This window comes from Piliocolobus tephrosceles, chromosome 2 (assembly GCF_002776525.5).
Source record: "Piliocolobus tephrosceles isolate RC106 chromosome 2, ASM277652v3, whole genome shotgun sequence".
NCBI lineage: Eukaryota > Metazoa > Chordata > Mammalia > Primates > Cercopithecidae > Piliocolobus > Piliocolobus tephrosceles.
The window spans coordinates 37,735,463-37,752,174 of record NC_045435.1 but is presented as its reverse complement, the minus strand read 5'-3'; the positions used below and the strand labels follow the sequence as shown (position 1 = coordinate 37,752,174).

The following is a 16,712-nucleotide window of genomic DNA, read 5'->3' as shown; positions in this document are numbered from 1 at the left end:
TAATGTAATTTAATCTCAGATTTATGGCCATTTGTCCACATCTCCTCTCAAGATGTTTATTCCCATAAATTTCATCTTCAGGAAGAAAATTCTCGTGGAGTACCTGATTTGCTTCTATATCAACCAGTGGCCCTGTGCTCCTAGGATACACTTTCTATCCTAGAATATTTCCCTTCACCTTTCATTTCCTATTTCATCTATTCTATGTATTCCTTTTCTTGATTTTGTGCCATCTTTTTCTTGGAATAAATCATTCAATAGCTCCCTAAGAAATTATACATGGAAGGTAAATGTATTGAAAATGTCTTTTTATCTCTCTTACCTGATGGATAGTTTTGTTGGACATAGAATTCTAGGCTGAAAATAATTTCCCTTCAAAATTGTGAAGACATTGGTTTATTGCTTTTTTGCTTATATGTGGTTCACAAGTCTAAAGCTATTCTGATTCCTGATCCTTTGTGTGTCATCTGTTTCTCACTTCCCTTCCCATCACCCCACCTTCCCTCCCTTGCTCCCCTATTCTGAAATTTTTTGATTGTATAATTTGGTATAGGCCTTTTTTTCTTCATCATGCTAACTAGTCCTTTGAATCTAAGAAATCATACTAGCAGCTTTTTGGAAATTTCGTTGAATTTTTTTTTTTTACCATTTTCTTCTATCCTTTTTCTCTGTTGTCTTATTTCTGAAATTTTTGTTATTTAGATGTAGGACCTTCTCGATTGCTTCTCTAATTTTCTTACCTTTTCTCTCTTTTTTTGCTGTATTTCTGGAAGATTTTCTCACCTTCGTATTTTGATTCCAAATTTTTTTTCATTTTTGCCATTCTATTCTTAATGTCTAAGAAATTTTTTTTCTTTGTCTCATAGACAGATTTTCTTAACTTCTTTTTCTTTCTTTCTTTCTTTTTTTTTTATAATACTTTAAGTTCTAGGGTACATGTGCACAATGTGCAGGTTTGTTACATATGTATATATGTGCCATGTTGGTGTGCTGCACCCATCAATTCGTCAGCACCCATCAACTCGTCATTTACATCAGGTATAACTCCCAATGCCATCCCTCCTCCCTCCCCGCTCCCCACGATAGGCCCTGGTGTGTGATGTTCCCCTTCCCATGTCCAAGTGATCTCATTGTTCAATTCCCACCTATGAGTGAGAACATGCTGTGTGTGGTTTTCTGTTCTTGCAATAGTTTGCTGAGAATGATGGTTTCCAGCTGCATCCATGTCCCTACAAAGGACACAAACTCATCCTTTTTTATGGCTGCATAGTATTCCGTGGTGTATATGTGTCACATTTTCTTAATCCAGTCCGTCACTAGTGGACATTTGGGTTGATTCCAAGTCTTTGCTATTGTGAATAGTGCTGCAATAAACATATGTGTGCATGTGTCTTTATAGCAGCATGATTTATACTCCTTTGGGTATATACCCAGTAATGGGAGGGCTGGGTCATATGGTATTTCTAGTTCTAGATCCTTGAGGAATAGCCTTACTGTTTTCCACAATGGTCAGACTAGTTTACAATCCCACCAACAGTGTAAAAGTATTCCTATTTCTCCACATCCTCTCCAGCACCTGTTATTTCCTGACTTTTTAATGATTGCCATTCTAACTGGTGTGAGATGGTATCTCATTGTGGTTTTGATTTGCATTTCTCTGATGGCCAGTGATGATGAGCATTTTTTCATGTGTCTGTTGGCTGTATGAATGTCTTCTTTTGAGAAATGTCTGTTCATATCCCTTGCCCACTTTTTGATAGGGTTGTTTTTTTCTTGTAAATTTGTTTGAGTTCTTTATAGGTTCTGGATATTAGTCCTTTGTCAGATGAGTAGATTGCAAAAATTTTCTCCCCTTCTGTAGGTTGCCTGTTCACTCTGAGGGTAGTTTCTTTTGCTGTGCAGAAGCTCTTTAGTTTAATTAGATCACATTTGTCAATTTTGGCTTTTGTTGCCATTGCTTTTGGTGTTTTAGACATGAAGTCCTTGCCCATGCCTATGTCCTGAATGGTATTACCTAGCTTTTCTTCTAGGGTTTTTATGGTATTAGGTCTAACATTTAAGTCTCTAATCCATCTTGAATTAATTTTTGTATAAGGAGTAAGGAAAGGATTCAGTTTCAGCTTTCTACTTATGGCTAGCCAATTTTCCCAGCACCATTTATTAAATAGGGAATCCTTTCCCCATTTCTTGTTTTTGTCAGGTTTGTCAAAGATCAGATGGCTGTAGATGTGTGGTATTATTTCTGAGGTCTCTGTTCTGTTCCACTGGTCTTTATCTCTGTTTTGGTACCAGTACCATGCTGTTTTGGTTACTGTAGCCTTGTAGTATAGTTTGAAGTCAGGTAGCGTGATGCCTCCAGCTTTATTCTTTTGACTTAGGATTGTCTTGGTAATGCGGGCTCTTTTTTGGTTCCATATGAACTTTAAAGCAGTTTTTTCCAATTCTGTGAAGAAAGTCATTGGTAGCTTAATGGGGATGGCATTGAATCTATAACTTACCTTGGGCAATATGGCCATTTTCACAATATTGATTCTTCCTATCCATGAGCATGGTATGTTATTCCATTTGTTTGTGTCCTCTTTTATTTCACTAAGCAGTGGTTTGTAGTTCTCCTTGAAGAGGTCCTTTACATCCCTTGTAAGTTGGATTCCTAGGCATTTTATTCTCTTTGAAGCTATTGTGAATGGGAGTTCATTCATGATTTGGCTCTCTGTTTGTCTGTTACCAGTGTATAAGAATGCTTGTGATTTTTGCACATTGATTTTGTATCATGAGACTTTGCTGAAGTTGCTTATTAGCTTAAGGAGATTTTGGGCTGAGACGATGGGGTTTTCGAAATATACAATCATGTCATCTGTAAACAGGGACAATTTGACTTCTTCTTTTCCTAACTAAATATCCTTTATTTCTTTCTCTTGCCTGATTGCCCTAGCCAGAACTTCCAACACTATGTTGAATAGGTGGTGAGCGAAGGCATCCCTCTCTTGTGCCAGTTTTCAAAGGAAATGCTTCGTTTTTGCCCATTCCGTATGATATTGGCTGTGCTTTGTCATAAAAAGCTCTTATTATTTTGAGATACGTTCCATCAATACCGAATTTATTGAGAGTTTTTAGCATGAAGGGCTGCTGAATTTTGTCAAAGGCCTTTTCTGCATCTACTGAGATAATCATGTGGTTTTTGTCTTTGGTTCTGTTCATATGCTGGATTACGTTTATTGATTTGCGTATGTTGAGCCAACCTTGCCTCCCAGGGATGAAGCCCACTTGATCATGGTGGATAAGCTTTTTGATGTGCTGCTGGATTCGGTTTACCAGTATTTTATTGAGGATTTTTGCATCGATGTTCATCAGGGATATTGGTCTAAAATTCTCTTTTTTTGTTGTGTCTCTGCCAGGCTTTAGTATCAGGATGATGTTGGCTTCATGAAATGAGTTAGGGAGGATTTCCTCTTTTTCTATTGATTGGAATAATTTCAGAAGGAATGGTACCAGCTCCTCCTTATACCCCATCTGATCCTGGACTTTTTTTGGTTGGTAGGCTATTAATTATTGCCTGAATTTCAGAGCCTGCTATTGGTCTATTCAGGGATTCAACTTCTTCCTGGTTTAGTCTTGGGAGAGTGTAAGTATCCAGCAAATTATCCATTTCTTCTGTGTTTTCTAGTTCATTTGCGTAGAGGTGTTTATAGTATTCTCTGATGGTAGTTTGTATTTCTGTGGGGTCAGTGGTGATATCCCCTTTATCATTTTCTATTGCGTCTATTTGATTCTTCTCTCTTTTCTTCTTTATTAGTCTTACTGGCAGTCTATCAATTTCGTTGATTCATTTATTTTTTGGAGGGTTTTTTGTGTTTCTTATCTCCTTCAGTTGTGCTCTGATCTTAGTTATTTCTTGCCTTCTGCTAACTTTTGAAAGTGTTTGCTCTTGCTTCTCTAGTTCTTTCAATTGTGACGTTAGGGTGTCAATTTTAGATCTTTCCAGATTTCTCTTGTGGGCATTTAGTGCTATAAATTTCCATCTACACACTGCTGTAAATGTGTCCCAGAGATTCTGGTATGTTGTATCTTTGTTCTCATTGTTTTATCAGAGACTAGGATTGCAACCCCTGCTTTTTTTTGTTTTCCATTTGCTTGGTAGATCTTCCTCCATCTCTTTATTTTGAGCCTCTGTGTGTCTCTGCATGTGAGATGGCCCTCCTGAATACAGCAAACTGATGGGTCTTGACTCTTTATCCAATTTGCCAGTCTGTGTCTTTTAATTGGACCATTTAGTCCACTTACATTTAAGGTTAATATTGTTATGTGTGAACTTGATCCTGTCATTGTGATATTAGCTGGTTATTTTGCTCTTTAGTTGATGCAGTTTCTTCCTAGCATCGATGGTCCTTACGTTTTGGCATGTTTTGCAATGGCTGGTACTGGTTGTTCCTTTCCTTGTTTAGTGCTTCCTTCAGGGTCTCTTGTAGGGCAGGCCTGGTGGTGACAAAATCTCTAAGCATTTGCTTGTCTGTAAAGGATTATATTTCTCCTTCACTTATGAAACTTGGTTTGGCTGGATATGAAATTCTGGGTTGAAAATTCTTTTCTTTAAGAATGTTGAATATTGGCCCCCGCTCTTCTGGCTTGTAGAGTTTCTGCCGAGAGATCTGCTGTTAGTCTGATGGGCTTCCCTTTGTGAGTAACCCGACCTTTCTCTCTGCCTGACCTTAAGATTTTTTCCTTCCTTTCAACTTTGGGTAATCTGACAATTACGTATCTTGGAGTTACTCTTCTCCAGGAGAATCTTTGTGGCATTTTCTGTATTTCCTGAATTTGAATGTTGGCCTGCCTTACTAGGTTGGGGAAGTTCTCCTGGATGATATCCTGCAGAGTGTTTTCCAAGTAGGTTCCATTTTCCCCCTCACTTTCAGGCACCCCAATCAAACGTAGATTTGATCTTTTCACATAGTCCCATATTTCTTGGAGGCTTTGTTCATTTCTTTTTCCTCTTTTTTCTCTAGACTTCGCTTCTCACTTCATTTCATTCATTTGATCTTCAATCATTGATACTCTTTCTTCCAGTTGATCAAGTCGGTTACTGAAGCTTGTGCATTTGTCACATAATTCTCGTGTCATGGTTTTTATCTCTATCAGTTTGTTTATGGCCTTCTCTGCATTGATTATTCTAGTTATCCATTCTTCCATTCTTTTTTCAAGATTTTTAGTTTCTTTGCACTGGGTACATAGTTCCTCCTTTAGCTCTGAGAAGTTTGATCAACCAAAGCCTTCTATCAACTCGTCAAAGTCATTCTCCATCCAGCTTTGATCCGTTGCTGGCGATGAGCTGCGTTCCTTTGGAGGGGGAGATGTGCTCTGATTTTTTGAATTTCCACCTTTTCTGCCCTGCTTTTTCCCCATCTTTGTGGTTTTATCTGCCTTTGGTCTTTTATGATTGTGACTTACTGATGGGGTTTTGGTGTGGGTGTCCTTTCTGTTTGTTGGTTTTCCTTCTAACAGTCAGGACCCTCAGCTGCAGATCTGTTGGGTTTGCTTGAGGTCCACTCCATAACCCTGTTTGCCTGGGTATCAGCAGCGTAGGCTCAGAAGATAGAATATTGCTGAACAGCGAGTATTGCTGTCTGATTCTTGCTCTGGAAACTTCGTTTCAGAGGTGTGCAGTGTCAGTCTGCACCTAGTGGGGTCTGTCTCCCAGTTAGGTTACTCAAGGGTCAAGGACCCACTTGAGCAAGCAGTCTGTCCTTTCTCAGATCTTAACTTCCGTGCTGGGAGACCCGCTGCTCTCTTCAAAACTGTCAGACAGGGTTATTTACATCTGCAGAGGTTTCTGCTGCTTTATGTTTAGCTATGCCCTGTCCCCAGAGGTGGAGTCTACAGAGGCAGGCAGGTCTCCTTGAGCTGTGGTGGGCTCCACCCAGTTCAGGCTTCCAGGTGGCTTTGTTTACCTACTTAAGCCTCAGCAATGGTGGGCGCCCCTCCCCCAGCCTCACTGCTGCCTTGCAGTTAGATCTCAGACTGCTGTGCTAGCAATGAGGGAGGCTTTGTGGGCTTGGGACCCTCCGGGCCAGGTAGGGGATATAATCTCCTGGTGTGCCGTTTGCTAAGACCCTTGGTAAAGCACAGTATTAGGGTGGGAGTTACCCGATTTTCCAGGTGTTGTGTGTGTCAGTTTCCCTTGGCTAGGAAAAGGGATTCTCTTCCCCCTTGCGTTTCCCAGGTGAGGCGATACCTCACTCTGCTTCAGCTCTCACTGGTTGGGCTGCACCAGCTGACCAGCACCGATTGTCGGGCAACCCCCAGTGAGATGAACCCAGTACCTCAGTTGAAAATGCAGAAATCACCCGTCTTCTGTGTCGCTCGCACTGGGAGCTGGAGGCTGGGGCTGTTCCTATTCGGCCATCTTGCTCAGGATCCCTTAACTTCTTTTTCTAAGGCTAGTGGTCATAGTTTTGTTTTTTGACATTTTCTTATAATGAGTTTTTCTTTATAATTTTTAATTTATGCTATAATGTTTCTTATTTACAATATTATCTCTTAAATCTTTGAGTACATTACATTTTCTCCCCTGATAATCTCTTCTAAATTACCTTCTCCAGTTGGTTTTCTTCCCTTCCTTAATGTTAGCCATTCTTCAGGTGAAGGTTAATCCTCGATGTACTCTTCATGTTTAAGGGGAGGGTCTAAAAGCTTGTGGGTAGGACCTACCAATGGAGTTTCATTGCATGATATTGAGCTTATTGGTAGCCCTTATCTCAGTATCTTTAGTTTCTCTTGGGCTGGTCAGATTTTAAAGAGAAGACTTCTCATTTCCATTGTGGAGGGAAAAGGTCTTTTACCAGCAGTCTTCAAGTTCAGTAGAGGAAAGGCTTCAAGCACTCAGGAAGCATGCATTCACTGTATTTGGAACAGTACCCTTACTTGCAACTGTGCTTCATGTGCCATAGTCCACAGACACTGCTTTTACCTCTCCAGAGAATAAAATTAGTTGTCTGTTGGAGTAACAAAAAGTGTGGAGCTGAGGAGGGGATCTATGGATGAAGTTGTTTTCTGGCCAGGCGCAGTGGCTCATGCCTGTAATCCCAGCACTTTGGGAGGCCAAGGTGGAAGGATCACTTGAGCCCTTGAGTTTGAGACCAGCCTGGGCAACATACTGAGACTGCATCTCTCCAAAAACAAAAAGTTGCTTCTTAAGCAGCTTTCATCTAGACCTGCTTATCTCAGCTATCACCTCTCTCTCACCCCCATCACCGTATTTTCCAGAGGTACATGATGCTGTTAATTCCTGAGCCTTTTGAAGATTCTGCAGAGTACGTTCTACTGATTCTTGGATTTTCTTACTGTCAGCTCTAGATTCTGCTTTCTCAGATCTGTTAAGTCAGTTACCACTTACTCATCTGCTTTTCAGCTTCCAAAATTAATTTTATTGTTGCTGATTCCTCTATTGTTTTTCCTGTTCTTGTGTTTTGTGCTTTAAAAAATGCTATTATTTTAGCTTTAGCAATGTTTCTAAGTGGGTGAAAGAGGTATGTGAACAAGACCCCCATCTTTGCCCAGATGTCCTGATATTATTTCTCCCAAGTATTACTAAGCTTTTAATGAGTATTGGAGATGAAGAGCTTGAAAATATATCTGAAATGTAGGTAGGCAGTGTTGCTAATTAAAGGCAAGTCTGTCATCATCACTAACTTTATGTGTGAAGTACATTAATTTGCTTATTTACTTCTCATATTCTTATGAAAAAGGTACTATAATTATCTTCATTTAATAGATGAGGAAAATTAAGACTTAGAGGGTATGAAGAACATGCATTGGGTCACACGTCTAAGAAGCAGTACAATATCTAACTCCAGAGCCTGTGTCCTTAACCACTGAGCAGCAGTGCCTTCTTTATAATCAGTATCCACTAAGCTACAATTAAGATTGATAGGCCTGTAGGGAAGTTAAGAACCCTAACAAGGACACATGACTAGTTCTTGTTTTAGGATGTGACCACACAGTGAAGGTCTCTTAAGTCTACCCCACGTCAGAATTATAGCCCTAAAGTGAACTTAGGACCTTAGGAGCCAGGAAAAGGAGTAGAAGTTACAGGAATAGTCAGACCCTGCAGCCTTGATGGCAGCTCCATGGGTGATTTCCATCAGCCTAGCTGCATGTATTTCACCACTTTAGAGACTTATGCTGCAGTGATATGTCGTCAGTGGACTGCTGGGTGCTGGTTTCATGTTGTAGTGTCTGACTACTTAGTAGGGAGCTACCAATTACTTATAGTTAGATGAATGAGATGTGACAAATAATCCTTTTACTTTCCCTTTGGTTAAAGCTGAAGGAATTGAAGAATCTGCAGCAGCAATACTTACAGATTAATCAAGAGATCACAGAGTTACGTCCACTGAAGGCTCAACTTCAGGAGTATCAAGATAAGACAAAAACATTTCAGATTATGCAAGAAGAACTCAGGCAGGAAAACCTCTCCTGGCAGCATGAGCTGCATCAGCTCAGGTACGATAATCCTTCCTTTTCAACTCTTTTCATTTTAACTTTTTATTTTGAAATAATTGTAGGCCGGGCGCGGTGGCTCAAGCCTGTAATCCCAGCACTTTGGGAGGCCGAGACAGGCGGATCACGAGGTCAGGAGATCGAGACCATCCTGGCTAACACGGTGAAACCCCGTCTGTACTAAAAAATATAAAAATCTAGCCGGGCGAGGTGGCGGGCGCCTGTAAAAAAAAAAAAAAAGAAATAATTGTAGATTTGGGAAGATAGTGCAGAGAGCTTCTATGTACCCTTCACCCAGTTTCTTCCAGTGGTAACATCTTATGTAACTGTAGCACAGTATCAAAGCCAGGAAACTGCCATTGGTACAATTCACAGACCACATTCAGATTCCACCATGTTTACATGCATTTGAGTATCTGTGTGTGTGGTTCTATATAATTTTGTGACATGTGTATTTATGTAAGCACCACCAAAACCAAAATACAGAACTACTCCATCACCACAAATACGTCCTTTGTGCTACTAGTCTATAGTCACTTTCCTCCCTTCCCTACCCTGCTTGCATCCTCAACCCCTAGCAACCACTAATCTGTTTTCAGTTTTGTCATTTTGAGAATTTTTTTTTTTTGAGACGGAGTCTCGCTCTGTGGCCCAGGCTGGAGTCCAGTGGCGCAATCTCGGCTCACTGCAAGCTCCGCCTCCCAGGTTCATGCCATTCTCCTGCCTCAGCCTCCCGAGTAGCTAGGACTACAGGCGCCCGCCACCACGCCCAGCTAATTTTTTTGTATATTTAGTAGAGACGGGGTTTCACCGTGTTAGCCAGGATGGTCTTGATCTCCTGACCTCGTGATCTGCCTGCCTCGGCCACCCAAAGTGCTGGGATTACAGGCGTGAGCCACTGTGCCCGGCTTAGAATGTTTTCTAACTGGAATCTTGCAGTGTATAACTGTATGAAATTGGCTTTTTTCATTTGCCATAATGCCCTTGAGATCCATCAGTATTGTTGTATGTATCGTAGTTCATTCTTTTCATTATAAATAATGTTTCATATTATGAATATACCACTGTATTCACCTGTTGAAGGACATGCATAGTGTTTTTAATTTTTAGCTACTCTAATAGTGCTACTATGAACATTTGTATATAGGTTTTTGTGTGGACATAAGTTTTCATTTCTTTGGGATAATTGCCCAGGAGTGCAAATGCTAGCTCATATAGTAAGTGAATGTTTTGTTTTTTAAGAAACTGCAAAACCACTTTGCATAATGGCCAAACGTCTTTTTAATCTGCATATTTGACATCCGTATATCCTCTTTGATGAAATATCTGTTCGTGTCTTTTGTCCATTTTCTAATTGGGTTAACTTTTTACTGTTAAGTTTTAAGCATTCTTTATATATTATAGGTATGCGTTCTGTGTTTGATTTGTGGTTTGCAAATATTTTTTCCCAATTTGCAGTTTATCTTTTATCTCCCTCAACAGGGTCTTTTTAATTTTGATGAAATCCAGTTTATTGATGATTTTCTCTTTATCATTCAGATTTGGTATTTCTATTTGATTTTCAAGTTCTCTGCTTCCTACCTCCATTCTGCTGTGGCACCCAGTGAGTTAGCCTTTTAGTTTGGATATTGTATTTTTCAGTTCTAAAATTTCCATTCAGTTCTTCTTTACATCTTCTCTTTCTTTGCTGAAGCTTTTTATACTTTTTCCAGTATGTTAGTAATTACTTGTTGAAGCATTTCTATGATGGCTGCTGTAAAATTCTTGTCATATAATTCTAATATCTGTGTCACCTCAATGTTATAATCTGTTGATTTCCTTTTCTTAATCAAGTTGTGGTTTTCCTGGTTCTTGGTATGATGAGTGATTTTTAGTTATATTCCGAACATTTTGGAGATTATAAGACTTTCAGTCTTATTTGAATCTTCTGTGTTAGCAGGCTTCACTGACACCACACCAGCAGAGGAAGGAAGACACTAGGTGGATGGTGAACTCCAGGCACCCCATTCAACTTTCGTTGATACCCCTAGAAGGAAGGGATGCCCTGATACTGCCAGGGGAAGTGGAAGTCCATGATGCCCACATGGCCTCCATTGATACTGTGCTGGAAGGATTGGAGAGGGGCACCTCATTACTGCCAGGTGGTAGTGAAAGTCCAGACTGTCTGCTTAGCCTCCACTGACACTATGGGGAATGGTTGAAGGGGGGCATCTTGTTACCCCTGGGTGGTACTCAAAGTCCAGATTCCCCACTTGGTCTCTTCTGATACCACCTCTGCAGGGACAAGGAAGAGTACCTTATCAACCTTGTTATGGTGGAGGTGGATGTCCAGGCTCCACATGTTGCCTCCAGTGATACCACAGTGGGAGTCGGGGGAGGAGGGGCAGTCGGAGAGAGGAACCTTCTTAGCACTAGGTGGTCGTGAGAGCCCAAGCTCCATACTTGGCCTTTTCTGACACTACTTCAGTAGGGAGGGTGAGGTGTACCTTGTTATCACCAGCCAAGAATGTAACTAGCTTATCTACCAGGTCTTTGTTAATGGGAGTGGTGAGATACTGTGGTTTTTCCATGTTGTTTGTCTGGAGTATGGTGGTTATTATCATGAATGTCTCTGTCTAACTAGACTGTCCCTTCCTGGTCCTTTGGCAAGACAGAGTAAACCTGTTACTGGTGTTTCTGGGTCATGGAATTCTCCAGTATCCAGTTTGGGATATGCAGAATACAAATGGTAAACCAAGGAACTTACCACCATGTCATTCCTCAAGTCTGGGGATCCCTAGCTGGTTTGCCACCTTCATCTTTCTAAATTTTCTTATGTTTGTTTTTATTTATAAGGCCAAAGGGTTTTATCTATGCAGGTTAAGTATTCCTTATCTGAAATGCTTGGGATTGGAAGTGTTTTGGATTGTGGATTTTTTTGGATTTTGGAATATATGCATTATCTAAATGAGCATTTCCTTTGAGTGTCATTGCAGTGCCCAAAAAGTTTTGGATTTTGGAGTGTTTCTGATTTTCTGATTAGGGATGCTCAGCCTTAGTTGGAGGAATAAGGAGAAATGTGTCTATTTTATTTTGTCTCGAACCAGAAATCCTAGCTCTTCTTTTTAAGGAACAGAACAATAACAATGCTATCATGGCAGAAGAAATTAAGATAGGATCTATAATTCTGATTTTTTTTAAATTCAATTTTTCTAACAAATTTAATCCCAAGAATAAACACTTAGTGTATAAAAACAGGTCTAGTTGTTGCAGCCTCATTTTGGGGAGGTTGTTACTGTTTAACTTAAGATGGTTCATGCTGCCTTAATAAATTCAAATTTGGCTGGGCGCGGTCGCTCACACCTGTAATCCCATCACTTTGGGAGGCCAAGGCGGGTGGATCATCTGAGGTCAGGAGTTCAAGACCAGCCTGGCTATCTCTACTAAAAATACAAAAATTATCTGGGCATGGTGGCATGCGCCTATAATCCCAGCTGCTTGGGAGACTGAGGCAGGAGAATTGCTTGAACCCGGGAGGTGGAGGTTTCAGTGAGCCAACATCATGCCACTGCACTCTAGCCTGGGTGACAGAGTGAGACCCTGTTTCAGAAAAAAAAAAGAAAAACAAATTCAAAAAGCTTTCAAGATTTGATATTAAAAGGAGAATTACCATGTTGGACATTGCTGCTGATCACACAGCACCTGCTTTGTCTCACCAATGTTAGAGGACAAGAGGCAAATGAACACAGAAAATATGAGTTGGAGTCTCAATTTCTATCCAGCTTACAAGGGGCCACTAGAATGACAACTGACAATGTAGTATAAATATCATAACATCTCTAAGAGAGTTCTTAATGTTCAGACACCCAAGATTTTAAACCTTAAGCAACATTGATATAGCAAAATGCTTTTTAGAATTCAATGATTTAAATGTTATGGAGTAAAATTACATCTAAAAGATTTTCATATTTAACATCTTTATGGACTTGCTTATAAGTGAAATTTATCAAGCTCATTGCATGGAGTTGGCAGCTTCCCCAGATAATACAAGAGAATTTTTTTTTTTCTTTAAACAAATGATGATGATTGCAGAGCAAGTAAAAAAAAAGAGGCAAAGCAACTGAGTTTTGCTCTCTAGAAATGTAAATTTGTTTCTTCTTTTCGAAATTGAATCTCAAGAGAAAAGATAAATTGCTCCATTTTGACCTCCATTTTTCTTCAGGGATTAGCACCCCAGCTGTATTCTGTTAGAATCTTAATTTATCATCAAAAGTTTAGGTGCTTGCTGTGTCCTTTAGATGCACTTTAATGCTGAGCATTGAATTCAGGGTCCTCCAAAGGTGATTGGTACCGTGTCAGAGCATCGCTTAATGCCTCTCATCTTATCGCCACATCACCTAGAACTACAGAAATATTAAAGTGTTCAGCTACTAGTGTAAACCTAAGAAGAGCTGCAAAGCTCTAAAGGCCTCTAAAGGCTTATTTCCTGCAGCCTTTCTTCTTTAAATTTCCTCTAATGGCAATCTAAAAGGATATTTATTTTCCTTATTTCCTTATATAATTGACCCTTAGGGAAGAGAAAAGGAAATAGAGAAAAAAAGATTTCTGTTTTTTCCCCACGTTTTCTCTTTCCACCTTTTTCTTAGCCTTTCTTTCTTTACCTTCCAGATTTGAGTAACTCTGAAGATAAGCAAAGTGCTGAGGTTACAGGTGCGAGCTACCATGCCCAGCTACACATATATTTTTACTTGTGATTATGTCATGTTTTTTCTAGGATGGAGAAGAGTTCCTGGGAAATACATGAGAGGAGAATGAAGGAACAGTACCTTATGGCTATTTCAGATAAAGATCAGCAGCTCAGTCATCTGCAGAATCTTATAAGGGAATTGAGGTCTTCTTCCTCCCAGGCTCAGCCCCTCAAAGTGCAATACCAAAGACAGGTGAGTAATTTCAATGCTGATTGTTACTCAGAGATAAATTTTTGAACAAATGATAATGATTGCAGAGAAGGTTTTTTTTTTTTTTCAAGGCACTAACCCAGAAAGCATCAGCTTCCTACAAATTAAGTATCTGCCACTTTTAAGTGCCCATAAGCCACCTTATGACTTCCTATGGGGCGGACAGGATTTCTAGAGGGAAGGAATTAAGCATAAGCAATCTTAGGAGAGAATTTCATCACTGTTTGTGTCCTGGCAGGCATCCCCAGAGACATCAGCTTCCCCAGATGGGTCACAAAATCTGATTTATGAGACAGAACTTCTCAGGACCCAGCTCAATGACAGCTTAAAGGAAATTCACCAAAAGGAATTAAGAATTCAGCAACTGAACAGCAAGGTAAGTGTTTCCTGTTAGACTGGAATTCAGTTTCTTTTTTCCATGACTGGAACAAGAAGGCAAATAGAAGCTGATTCAGCATAGAGTCCCAGCTGTAGCATATCTTAGGGTACACAAGTTTCACCTTTCTCAGAACCTGGGTGCTTATTCCAAAGCACTGGACACAGGGCCATTTCTTGTTCTTTGCCCTTGGTGAGTCCTTGGGAATGATTGGATAAATTCAGAGAGTAAGAGTAAAGAAACCAACTACTTTGGGAAGCCTTCCCCCTGACCTGTATCACTTGTATTAATGCTGAGGCTACTCCTTACCCCACCCTCTTAAGAACTGTCCTCCTGTTGCTCCCTGGCTATTCAAAATATTCTTTAGTGGCACCTGCCCTAGTTCTGCCCTGTTGAGAGGAACTCAGCTAAGTAGTCTATGATAGAACTACAAGATATTTAGAGATCAATCAGAATCAGAAGTCCAGAGATTAGCTTTGAGGAGAGTCAAGAATGCCCAAAAATTGTATGCACAATAGTGTGTGTGTATAAGCTTTTCATCACAAGAACTCATCAGTTGACCAAGGGATCTGTGATCCAAAAATTACAAAGATCACTAGGCTATTTTCACAGATGAGGAAAAAGGCCCTGGAGTAGTAAGTAACTTGCCTGAGGTGTTAGGAGGAAGTCAGTCTGAGATAAACGTGATCATGCATGTGGAAAAGCACAGTGACTGCATATATAGAAGGTACTTATTAAATGTAGTTAAATTCAACTAATTGACACTGAAGTATCAGAGACTACACTATTAACTTGGAGGAGACATTTGGCAGTTTTTAAAATTTGCAGGCCCAAATGAATTAGTTAAACTGCAGACCCTTTATTGGTAGATTTGTCTGGGAGTTTTCAAAGGGACTCCAGAGCAGCTCCCATGCAGTTCCCCTTCCAGCAAATCAGCTATTTCCGGAAGTTCCACCCTTTACAGCTCTAGCCTGTCTCTTTTTTTCGTAAACTGACTCCCATATCATCTCTGTTACATTTACTCTCCAAACATTAGACTCTGAATCACATTGGGCATTTGTCTAGGACAGTGTTTTAAACAAATTCAGGACCATTAATTAATGATGAAATCATTTTGGTGGGTAACAACTAAAAAAGTTTTAATGTTTTATTGAAGTAAAACATACAGAAAAGTAAACAAATCATAAGTACAGCATGATATATTTTCACAAACTGAAGATGCCTATATAATCAGCACCCAGATCTAGAATCAGAACATACCAGAACTCCAGAAGTCCCTTGTGTCTTCTGTTCACTCCTACCCACTTAGAACTACATATAAATGGCATCATACCTTCTCTTTTGTATTGCTTCATTTTTTTTGTGAGATTCATCCATGTCGTTGCATATAGTGTCATTTTTCCACTCTCATGCTGTGTAGTATTGCATTGTAGGCATATACCACAATCTCTATTCTGTTGAAGGACATTTGGGCTTCTCCAGTTTGGGGCTATTACAAATAGTGCAGTTGGTGTTTTTACAGAAAAAGAAATGAAGTAAAAACATGTATGTAATATATAATAAAGAATATATCTGTCTTTGACAAACTTTAGTTTTAACTACATATATTTATATACTGGGTTCTAAGTGATAGAGTTGTGTTAACACCTTTATTGAGATATGTAATTCCACTTGAAGTTGAGAAACACTGCATTGGTCACTGTCATTCTGAGTGAGAAACAGTTATTCCTTTAGAACTCATCTGTAAGAAAGGCACCTCATTCCTAGCCTTATTCAGTCATTAAACTAATAACTGTTACTTTTCTTCCATGAGCCTGGCTGTATGCTAGGTACTAAGGATACACATATTCCTTCATGATGCTTACAATCTCATGAGCTTAGTCTCACTCTGAATGAGCCCCAGCTAACTAGGAGTATTGCTTCTTGGGCCCCAGAATGAGATTGTAGTAGATGGGCTGTCAGCATAGATTGTTCTCTAAGCCACTGCCCTAATTCTTTTGTCAGATGTTCAGGTTTTATATTTATAGTTGGCCCTTCGTATTGGTGGTTTCTGCATTCACAGATTTAACTAACTGTAGATTGAAAATATTCAGGAAAAAAACATGAATTTTAAAAATACAGTATAACAACTATTTATATAGCATTTGCATTGTATTATGTATTATAAGTAATCTAGAGATTATTTAAAGTATATGGAGGCCACAGATAACATTGTACTGAACAGGGAAAGATTGAAGGCCTTTCCTCTAAGATCTAGAATAAGACAAGGATGCCCACTTTCACCACTGTTACTCAATATATTACTAGACACCCTAGCTAGAGCAATTAGGCAAAAGAAAAAAAATAATAAAGCACATCCAGATTGGAAAGAAGAGGTCAAATTAGCCTTTTTGCTGATGATCTGACCTTATACTTAGAAAAACCTAAAGAATCCACCAAAAAACTGTTAGAACTGATAAACAAATTCAGTAAAGTTGCAGGATACAAAATCAACAGGCAAACACCAGTTGCATTTATATATGCCAACAGCAAACAATCTGGAAAAGAAATCAAGAAAGCAATCCCAGTCAGCCATGGTGGCTCATGCCTGTAATCTTTGCACTTCAGGAGGCCAAGGTGGGTGGATCACTTGAGGCCAGGAGTTTGAGACCAGTCTGGCCAACATGGCGAAATCCCTTCTCTACTAAAAATATAAAAATTAGCCAGGCGTGGTGGTGCACACCTGTAATCCCAGCTACTCGGGTGGCTGAGGCATGTGAATCACTTGAACCTGGGAGGCGGAGGTTGCAATAGCTGAGATCGCACCACTGCACTCCAGCCTGGGCGACAAAGCAAGACTGTGTTTCAAAAATAGATAGATAGATAGATAGATAGATAGATAGATAGATAGATAGATAGATAGATAG

The 16,712-nt window shown here is 39.7% G+C and overlaps 1 protein-coding gene across 5 annotated transcripts in view; it reads left to right on the top strand.

Moving 5' to 3' along the window:
- GOLGB1 (golgin B1) overlaps window positions 1–16,712 on the top strand; it is a 90,483-nt gene that overhangs the window by 63,287 nt on the left and 10,484 nt on the right. For all 5 annotated transcript variants that reach the window (XM_023214490.2, XM_023214470.2, XM_023214503.2 and 2 more), the window contains 3 exons: window positions 8,318–8,496; window positions 13,247–13,412; window positions 13,669–13,806. In XM_023214490.2, coding sequence (XP_023070258.2) covers window positions 8,318–8,496; window positions 13,247–13,412; window positions 13,669–13,806 — 483 coding nt within the window. The remainder of the gene's footprint in view (window positions 1–8,317; window positions 8,497–13,246; window positions 13,413–13,668; window positions 13,807–16,712) is intronic.